General features: G+C 45.4%; 1 protein-coding gene across 1 annotated transcript; it reads left to right on the forward strand.

Moving 5' to 3' along the window:
• Window positions 1–416: 416 nt before the first annotated feature.
• Window positions 417–10,425, forward strand: gpn1 (GPN-loop GTPase 1). Its single transcript, XM_023953754.2, has 14 exons — window positions 417–465; window positions 605–766; window positions 1,335–1,428; window positions 2,240–2,346; window positions 3,144–3,181; window positions 6,898–6,976; window positions 7,048–7,142; window positions 7,705–7,750; window positions 7,823–7,969; window positions 8,635–8,717; window positions 8,801–8,840; window positions 8,911–9,001; window positions 9,073–9,177; window positions 10,082–10,425. Exons 2-14 carry the CDS (start codon window positions 629–631, stop codon window positions 10,186–10,188), a joined length of 1,170 nt encoding a protein of 389 aa, XP_023809522.1. The 5' UTR covers window positions 417–465; window positions 605–628; the 3' UTR covers window positions 10,189–10,425.
• The last annotated feature ends 330 nt before the right edge of the window (window positions 10,426–10,755 follow it).

Genomic DNA, 10,755 nt, shown 5'->3' on the forward strand with positions numbered 1-10,755 from the left:
AATCAGCTTTAAGGACAGAAACATTTCTGACACCTCCTGTGGGGATGAAAGGAAAGCCTTGAATGGGAGGGGCCAGAGTTTGATCCGCCCACCTTCATTAGCGTTTTTGTTCGTTCTGACTAAATGGATCTGATGGAACCAGAGTAGAAATGAAAACATCAGAACCAGAAGACGCTCATGCTCCTCATTCATCTGGAACCAGCCTTTCCATGTCTGACCTTTAACCTGCTGCACATCCTTCTATCCGTTTCTCTGCCTCGCCTGAACACACCCACCTCTCCTCCAAGACCCCATACGACCTTTTGTTTGACATTTGCTACCTGCACCTTGCACTCCTGTCCGCTCAGTGTCCCATTCTCTGAACTTCTTCATTCTACCTCCAAGTCTCCTGATCTGCTTTTATTGTTCCAGATGAAACACCAAGAACCTTCTACTGCCATACAGTTGGTAACGTTTCTGTAAAATGTAATCATTTTTTTTTACAAACCACCCCTAACTTTTGTTCTGTCATCACTAAAGTGCCAATCATGCGGGTTTGCTGCCCCCTGCTGGTAGCTTCTTCCTAGTTCTATATTTTACGACAACCCTTTCGGTTTGACGGCAGGTCGTCGTCATAACAGCGACCAACATGGCGGCTGCTGCTGCGGGTTCAACGGAGAGCCGGGAAAGTTCGGCGGCGGGAGACGGCGTGGCTTCTCCCCGAGACCGGCCCGTTTGCCTGCTGGTTCTGGGTATGGCGGGTTCCGGGAAGACCACCTTCGTTCAGGTGAGTGACGGACCGGCGTGGCGCGCGCCCGGCGGCGTCTTTTCATCCTCCGTCACCGTCTATGTGCTGAAAGCACATCTGTGGTCCCATCTCAACAAACGTCCTGATGGAAACGATTCTGGGTTTGAAATGTTAATTCGAACGAGCGAAAATAACCAAGAAATGGGCGGAAAATGTCTGAATATATGGAGGAATTTGAAGCCACGTGAGAAAAATAAAAGAAAATCGAAATTCCAAGTAGTGAAGTGGAAAAAGTGGAGAAAAGAGTCGTAATCTGCTGCAGTACTAGGCTATCATCACTACTCATAAGCATAACTACTACAAAAAACTACTTAATTATCAAGTGCCCCGGATTTAGAGCTGATATGAATAAAGTTTGAATTGGAGATGTTTATGAAGCGATTTTTAGTCTGACCAAATATGGATTTGAAATCAAATTTCTTGTTTGGTTCCACCTGATTTAAAGGTTTCAGGCTAACACTACTGTTCATAAATTGACAATATAAAAAGACGTTTCGATTCCAAGCTGCTTCCTGTCTGGTTCTCACCTTCATGGCGTTTCCCGCAGAGGCTGACGGCTCATCTTCATTCCCACAAAGCTCCTCCTTACGTCATCAACCTGGACCCGGCGGTCCACGAAGTCCCCTTTCCAGCCAACATCGGTGAGGAACAGTCTACTTACTGGACACACACCCTCTATCCACACAGTTTCACACAGTCCTGCTATGGTTTTTGTAACACACAACATTTAAAGACCAGGAAACTTTGTCAAAGATTTTCAGAAGAAAACCTGAAAGGTTTCTGGATTCAGACACTCTTGAATCCTGGAGTTGAAGAGAAGAAATGTTTCATCGACGTGACGGTTCCTTCTGTGACTGAAATAATCACTGTTTGACTGTTTCTCTGTTCTTAAAGTAGAAAAAGACGTTTTTTTTTTTGTTTTTTCAGTTTGTGTTTAAGTCCTTCGCATGTTTGGATTCTGTTCTCATGGATGTTTTCCAGACTTTTGTCTGAGCAGCACAAACCACGCACTGCTAAAAGCACCGGCAGCTCATATAAACCTATGTCTCTATGGAAAAAGTAAGAATATTCTTGATTCTGATTGGCTGCTGGGTGTGGAATAAAAAGTGATAACCGCACACCTAAAAAAGAAGTTCCGGTCACATAGCTTAAATGTTCTAACTAGTCCAATTTATGTAGTTAAAAAAAAGTGATCCAAATGGAAAAACACCACAAGAATGAAGAAGTTAAAACTGATTGAAAATTCATTTCTTTAACCATGGTATAACCGGGTTAATTTCAGACAAAGTGTACATTATCAGAATTAACACACTTAACCCTTACTTGATGAATCTTCAGACCTTTCTTGGCATCAGACTTGGGAAAAGAAGTTGTTAAAGTTTTTGATTCTAAATCTGCTTTCTGCTCTGCTGTGCCCCCCCCCCCCCCCCCCCCCCCCCCCCCCCCCCGCAGACATCAGGGACACTGTCAACTACAAAGAGGTGATGAAGCAGTACGGGCTCGGCCCGAACGGCGGCATCGTGACCTCGCTCAACCTGTTTGCCACGCGCTTCGACCAGGTGAGGTCAGCCAGCCGTACGGTCTGGTCTGAAGGAGGAAAAGCGACGGGCAGAAGCTTGGAGAACCTCAGAGGCCAATGAAGGAGCTCAACGCTGTTTGATACTAGAGCTAAATAAAAAAACTCAGAGTGGCTGAATGATGGAAAACAATAACATTTCTAAGTAACGCGTCTCACAAGATGTTAAAATCATGAAGTAAAAGTTTACAGACATGAGAAGGGTTGGAACTTTGTCTGTTTGAGACTCTACTGTGTCTGAATTCCCACCCTAACCCCTACATGCTGCACTCTACAGCGCGTTCGTCATGTTCTAGTTTGTCTGAATCTACAATTCCAAAATCCAGTGCCTTAGAAATTTCCCAGAAGTCTCTGAAAAAACCACTGTGCATCAATGCTCACTAGAATATAGACCACAATGCATTGTGTCGGAACAATTTTTGCAAAAAAAAAAAAAGTATTTAAATGTATTTTTTAGTATAGTGCCGCACTGTATAGATGTCAGTAGTTGGGGGGTTAGGGTGTGAATTCAGACACAACCTTAGTCTGTAAAAGTCTCAGAACAGAATTTTAGAAAAGCTGTTAAAAAATCCTGAAGACACTTCAGTTTGAGGCCAAACCAGGTTTCTTCAGACTTGAAAGTTCTTTATTTTTTACAGGGTTCCTACAGAAAGTAAAAATGTGAATCCTCGCAGACGGATATTTTAGTCTGTAGACTGATGGAAAGTGAAACTGCAGAGGAACTGTTGAAGCTGAACAGAGCTGGACCCACTGACCTGCTGTGTGCTTTGGTTCTTGCAGGTGATGCATTTCATTGAGAAGAAGCAGCAGAACCACCGGTCAGTATAAACCGGCACCATAACCGAGAATGAACATCCATAGAGTTCAATAGAGTTAAAGGGGTTTGTGTGTAGCTGGGTTGCAGAATGCTTGTATGCTAACGGTAATAGAGGAGTTTCAATGCCTTCATTTAGAAAACGGAAAATCCGCAGACAGAATCTGTTGGATCAAACACCGTTCTCCTCTCAGCCAATCAGATCACATCAAACGGTCTGCTTTTGAGAGGGAGAATTGAACTCGTGAATAAAAACAGCATCCCGGACAAGCCCCCGACAATATTAAAGTCTGTATTTCAGGTGCCCTGCAATGATGTTCATGAGAAATAGGGGTGTAAGAAAAAATCATTTAGGTGATATATGGCGATAGTTCATCAATCCATGGTATGGATTCAAAATACTGCCAGGACGATATTTACTTCATTATTTCTGAGCGTCCTTCAGCGTCTGCCTCTTGTTGTCCACTTCAACCTCCAACCACTAGTTGGCAGCAGAGAACATGGAGCCTCTTTGAGCAGCTCTACAAAACTTTTTTTTTTTTTTTCTTTGAACTTTAAACATACACATAATAACAACACACAAAAAAAGAGAGAAAAAGAAAATAAGTAAATAAATAAAACAAAATATATAGAATTGTAGTTTACAATACTAGGGATTGTGATACAGCATGTGATCTTCAATGAAAACACACAGTTTTATTGCCTTTTTGTTTTTCATCAATGTCAGAGATTTAAAATATAAACTGATTTCTTTAAGAAATGTATTGAATAGAGGTTTGGTTTTTAAGAATCTGCACTTGTGAATGAAAAATTTCCCAGATATTAATAAGGTATTGAATGTCAAATCAAATAGATTATCACCAGAAACTACTCCAAACAATATAATGTGCTTTTGTAATTGAATAGAAATAGGAAAGGGAAACTTTGAAGAGCACCAAAAAAAGAAATCTTCCCAAAAACTGTAAACATACATACATTCAAAAAACAAATGATCAAGTGTTTCAATATTTATATCACAAAAAGAACAGTTATTCTCTGGAAAACCAAAACGTATGTGTAACAGTTCTTTGCACGGATAGACTGCATTCATTATTTTAAAATGGATTTCTTTGTATTTTGGGAAAATTGGATATTTAATAAACTGAGATCTTAACTTGCTTATTTCCTCTCTTGTGTAATGCTGTGACATAGAATGAGCTCTACAAAACTACAGGAAGACCTCAGCTAGAAGCAGCTGGTTCTGTTGTTATCAGACATGAACTACTGAGTTTCTACTTAGGATGGTACCGAACAGAAACTCTGCCGTGTTGCTGCCGGTAACATAGAAAATCGTGGATTGCTGTGCTTTTTGAGGCTGAGATCAGAACGAGTGAAGCTCTGCAGCTGCACAGCGGCTAAGAGGCTAATGCGCTTAGCATCGGCTAAAATGCTGTCGGCAAAGCGGGTCAAAGTTCTGCAGAACCTCCCAGTATTAGATTGTAGTTCAGCCGCCTGATGGATCAGAGGGATGTGAACAACGCTCTGAAAAAAGGCCCACGCCGTGGCGAGGAGTGTTGGTTTACTTCCGTGTGAGAAAGCGTGGCTGCAGCGGTGCAGACATGTAACCAAAGCCTCTTTGTCACGTTAGGAACTTTCCTTCATCCTGTCATGCTGCCTCATCATCATCACTTTGTTGTTCCCGGAAAGAATCCGTGGTTTTGAATCTCCTGAACCGTTAGAAATACTGGAGAAGCTACAGTTAGCAATATTGAAAATAAACCACCTTATTTCCCCAATCCTACTTTTACAACCTTAAGGCCCGTTCACACCGGGACGAATTTCACCCGCGATAATTCGCCGACGTTTAACGCCTCGTGACTAAACAAAGGGCACCAATGTGAGTGTGCACACCGACGCGAAAAAATGCCAGGCGTCAAAGCGTCAGTTTTTAAAAAACGCCTCGGGTTCGTTTTTTTGGTTTGACGCGCCAAAAACTAAACGACCAATGAGAATGGCGCTTTTGCACACGTGTCTGGAGCTTCTGAAGTTACAGTAAAACACAACTTGGGGGCGCTCAAACACAAAACTCCCTTGCTGAGCACACATACCAGCGAAGAAGATAGACGCCAAGTAGCGTCTACACAGCCGCGAAGAAATAATGACGGACATTCTAAAATATCCCCGAACCAAAAAAATATTCCCGAAAATTTCATGTTTTCATGTTATTCATGTTTTCTTTGTATTATTCTGACAAGCGTGTAAATACTTGCTCTCTTCTTCTGAGTGAAAAGCGACTTTAAGAAGCGTAAAGTTGAGCAGCGCCACCTTGTGTACAGTATTTCTGTTTACATTAAGCGCCATCTAATGTCAGGGAATGAAATTGCATGTTCACTCGGCTCATCGTCAGCAAAAATCGCCTGGGTATGAACACAAAAAACGTGGCGAATAACGCCTGGCGAATATTCGTCCCGGTGTGTACGGGCCTTTATTGGTTAAGAAACATTCATTCCTTTATTTTTCTTATACTGAAAAATATTTTGTGGTGGAAATCAGACAATGTTAACTGTTCCCTTTCTATATTTTAAGTTACCAAAATAAAAGCATTTCTTAACATTATGATCATTAAATAAACTGAATTTGACCATTTTATTAAATGGTAGTTTCTTCTAAGTCTTTTTTTGTTTGCCCTTCATGACACGTATCGTCTCGCCAGACTCTCGCCAATACACCCCCCTAATGAGAAATGACCAGCTCTAAAAAACGTCACGTCTGCTTTGTGGTCTCGTTAAGATTCGTTGAAATGTCTCATTTTGTTGCTAACGGCAACCAAACAAACCATTTATCAGAACAATCATCACCAAACCAGAGACCTGGAAGGATCTGAACGGCTGTCAGACTCATCGTAGGTTGTTGGAACTCAACAGTGTTTGTTTGTCTTCATCCCTACATCCATCCACGACAATATCCTGTAAACTGTGTTAGCGTGACATCAAATGACCTGATTGATGACATCACACTCATGTTTATGACAGAATGGCGTTGCTTGTGTCTGAATTCCTTCCCTACTCATTCTGTAGAGCGTTCTGCGTTTTCTAGTGCTGTCAGAATCTACACTTCCAAAGTCGAGTGCCCTAGAAATTTCCCAGAAGTCTCGATGCTCACTAGATCTGCGAATATAGACCACAATGGGGGTCGGCCGTGGTGCAGTGGTAGAGCGGTCGACTCCTGATCAGAAGGCTCGATTCCTGCCCTAACCGCCCATATGCTTAGGAAGCGCCCTTGGGCAAGACGCCAGACCCCACATTGCCCCGGTGGGGGGTTGGCGCCAGTGTTCAGCAGCAGAGTGTGCCACCGGTGTGCGACTGGGGTTGGTGTGTGGCTGTGACTGTGTGCTTTTATAAAGCATTGTGTTTTTGAGAAAAAATGTATTTTTTTAAAAATGTTTTCCTCATCTGAACTCTGTGGATTCATGAATGGTCGTCATAAAACACTAGATTTTCACTCTGTGAAATCGTGATGTCATAGTCGCGGTTTAAAAAAGTAGTGAGCGTGGCGTCCGACCTGCTTTTGTGTTCCAGGGCACTAGATAGTTTTTTAGTTGTTAGGGGTTTGGGCGGGAATTCAGACACAACCTTTAACTGTCAACATCTGTTTTCAGTCCAAATGTAAAGTGTTTGCGGAAACTCCGCCCCTTTATGGTCTGGTGGACCAGTAAGGTGACAGTCTTGTGCGCCCCTGCAGGTATGTCCTCATCGACACCCCCGGTCAGATTGAGGTCTTCACCTGGTCGGCGTCTGGAACCATCATCACGGAGGCTCTGGTGGGCGGAGTCTCCCGTCGTCTACGGCGTCCTGAAGTGGTCGTGGTCGTCACCTTGTGTTTGTGTTTCAGGCTTCGTCCTTTCCCGTCGTGGTCGTCTACGTGATGGACACGTCCCGGAGCGTCAACCCCGTCACCTTCATGTCCAACATGCTGTACGCCTGCAGGTAAAGGCAGCCGGAGTTCAATCTCCCAGAATGCTCAGCGCTGCATCTCAGGTCTCAAACACAGAGAACATGCAGTAAACGGCGTCTGCGGCGCTTTTCTACCTTCATTCAGGCCCAAAGTGCGTTACATCCAGACACACACATGCACACGCACGTGCACACACCATGCTGCCATGCGAAGGACCACCATGTCAAACCAAAGACACGTGAACAGGCAGAGTGGGAATCAAACCTGCCACTTACTGATCAGAGGTGGACCCTCATACCTGGAAAGTTGACCGATTTACAAAATAAAAAAATGACACAGAACAGACGGATTATTTCCATTCAAGCTTTTTGTCAAGTTTTTCCTGTAAATACGTTAAAACTGGAAATAAAAAGCAGAACAAAGAAAAGTTATGAGTAGAACCAACCATCAGGGGGCGCTGTCGGCGCAGACGCCAGCTTCATGTCTTCTTGTGGTTCTTTTGATTTGGATGTGGATTTTTATCCCCCCCCCCCCCCCCCTCCTGCTGCCCCCCCTGCTGGTGTTTGTTGAATGAATCCTTTCTTCTTTCTGCAGCATTCTCTACAAAACGAAGCTTCCTTTCATCGTCGTCATGAACAAGGTAGGTCGGTCCCGCCTCCACGCCGTCACGCCGCCGTTCCCGCCGCCGACCGTTTGTCTGTTGGTTCTGCAGACGGACATCATCGACCACGGCTTCGCCGTGGAGTGGATGCAGGACTTTGAGGCCTTCCAGGACGCGCTGAACCAGGAGACGTCCTACGTCAGCAACCTGACCCGGTCCATGAGCCTGGTTCTGGACGAGTTCTACACCAACCTGAGGGTGAGAGTCAGGAGTCCATAGAGGTGCAAAGAGCGCTGACCCATGAGATCTACAGGGAACCAAATCCAAGTTCTGTCAGGACACATTAATCAATGTTTCAGCAGCTGCTTCCACAGAAATATGCCAGAGTTATTAGCACAGGAGCTACACTTCAGGATAAAACATTTTAGTATTAGTGGTCAAAACATTTACAAAGGTTATTTATAATAAAAAACACAGCAGGAACATCCATGTCTGCAGGCCTGCTTTGTTTTCAGCCGTTGGCTTAGAGCTGTGTGGAAGGTTGGACAGTTTTCATGGTTTCTGCTGTGCTGTGGCTGTTTATTCCATCACGGTGCTCCTCTGACACCACAGTTTGGCTGAAGTTAGCCCTGCGCCTTTGAACATCCAGTTAAAGTCCTGGTTTTTCTGTTGACATTTCAAAATAAAGGTCTTGTGAGGAGCGCTGTAGGAGAGGAAACCGGAGAAGAACACCGTAGAAACGTCTTTTTTAACTTCACTGTCGTTCATTAAACGTTGTTAGCTGTTTGTGTTCTGCTGTTTCTCCCTGCCGGTTCCTGAAGGTTACGCCGTGTGTCGTGTAGATGTTTTTCAAAGTCTGTCTGGACTTTTGTTCATAGCACAGAACAAACCGAGGCAGAGTTTAAGTGGGCGTGTCTCTATAGGTGGTGGGCGTGTCTGCTGTCACGGGAAGCGGGTTGGACGATCTGTTCGTTCAGGTGGAAGACGCGGCCAAAGAGTACGAGACGTGAGTCTGGGAAGCATAACGAAGCTTCAAACCCTCTGCTGCTTCATACGGTGAAAGTAACGAAGCTCCGCCTCCTTCCCCAGAGAGTACCGGCCTGAGTACGAACGCCTCCGCCAGCAGCTGGTGAGTGTTTGGCGTTTGTGTGTGGGGTCGACTCCGCCGGCCGCTCTCTGAGTCACGCTCCTGTTCCCAGGCGGAGGCGCAGAGCAGGAAGCAGCAGGAGCAGCTGGAGCGGCTCAGGAAGGACCTGGGAGCCGTGAACGTGACCGGGACTCCGCCCACAGGTGCAGACAGCCCCGCCCACTCTTTAAAAAACCCTGTATTTAACTCCAACTGACTCTGTGTCCGACCGCAGAGGGCGGCGAGGAGGCGGGACCCAGTGACCTCATCATGATGCGTGGGAACCCCGACAATGACGAGGAGGAGGAGGACAGCGACACCGACGACATCGACCACACAGGTGAGGAAGACGAAGGTGGACGGACTCCGTAGAAGCAACCAAACAGGCGGCCATCACAAACTCCGCCCCTGTTTGGTTGCTGTGGCAACCGAGCCAAATTCTGTGTCATCGAACAATGTGATCAACTTCTATCGGCCCCTGAGCGCCATCATGAGGCGAGATGAGGCACGACGAGAAAGAAAAACATCTCTGTAGAAAGTATCTTCATTAAGGGACAAACTCACTGGCTTCACTTTACACTTTCAGTTTGAAAACGTGTTGGAGGGAAAAAGGCGGCAAAACTGCGATGAAAAACGAAGCAAAGGAAACTTAAAGGATGGCAAAATCCATAAAGAGCCTTTTTTCCATATTTACATAAACATTAAAACAGATTTTTTAGTCTTTAGGGATGTTTGCTCTGCATTTTAACGGAACCGTGAAGATTTTCCTCCGTTTAGATGAAACGTCCAAACGTAAAGGTTTGACCCGCCGTCGGTCCAAACTGTTAGATCAGCGGCGCCGCTGGAGGCCATCCGGCGTCACCAGGCCAACCGGGAGGATCTTCTGCATGAAGACAGGTCTGTGCTGTGGTGGAGCGTCACTCCAGTTGTTCCTGTTGGAGACCTGTCTTCTGCTGCTGAACGTCTAGACTCAAATCCAAGAATTACATTTTATTCAGGCCCCCCCCCCCCTTGCTAATGTGATCAATGGTTCAGTCCGACTGTAACGATTCTTTACCCTCTGATTATTGATCCAAACGTCTGGATCTCATCTGTGATCGCCACAGCAGTTTCTGCTCACTTCACTCCCCACCCTTCCAGCTGCTGAGGACGCGCGTTCGATTCCCTCTCTGGACCAGGCGTGTGGATGTTTCCATCAGGGAGGGGGCGCAGAGACGCTAACATGTGAACGTTTGTGCTTTCAGTCACGGAGGAGAGCAAAGAGAGCGCCGCCTTCGGGAACTTCCTGAAGGCGAGACGGGAAGTGGTTCAGGTGCGGAACAGGAAGTGCGCCGTGCCTGAGGCGCCGTGACCTCTGAGCGACTCCAGACCGTGGACTGGCACAGGCTAATGTACCGAGCAGGTGGTGTCTACACACAGTGAGAGCTGTGGACTGATGGGGTGACCTTTGACCCCCATGCAGAGCTCCCGATCGGCTGCTTTGCTCCTTTAGAAAGTATTTTTTTATGGAAATGTTTTTGTTTTATGACTGTTTGCTTTTGTTTGTGAACAGATTTATGATCTAAACAAATAAACATCAGAGACTTCAGTCAGTGGCCGGCATGTGACGGTGACCCAGACGCAGGAAATGCATTTTAACAAATGTGTTTTCAGTTTTTACATTTCATTTAAACACTTTTTCTCACCCGAGTCTGTTTTACATTTAAAGGCCATAAAAGCTTTGAGAGAACAAACTTCCTAACGTAGTTTAGCCTCAGTTTTGGTCGTAAAATCCTGATTTAGGCTTTTGGGTCTAAAATGTACGGTAGTCAAATGACGGCAGCAGTTATTTGGAATTGAAAAGTCATACGAGTGCACAGACGGTGTTCCAGACTGAGTCTGGAGCTCCCCAAAGGGCAGCTCCTCTGTAGAGAAAGGC

Source organism: Oryzias latipes, chromosome 3, assembly GCF_053564925.1.
Source record: "Oryzias latipes strain Hd-rR chromosome 3, Olatipes_Hd-rR_3.1".
NCBI classification, from domain to species: Eukaryota; Metazoa; Chordata; class Actinopteri; order Beloniformes; family Adrianichthyidae; genus Oryzias; species Oryzias latipes.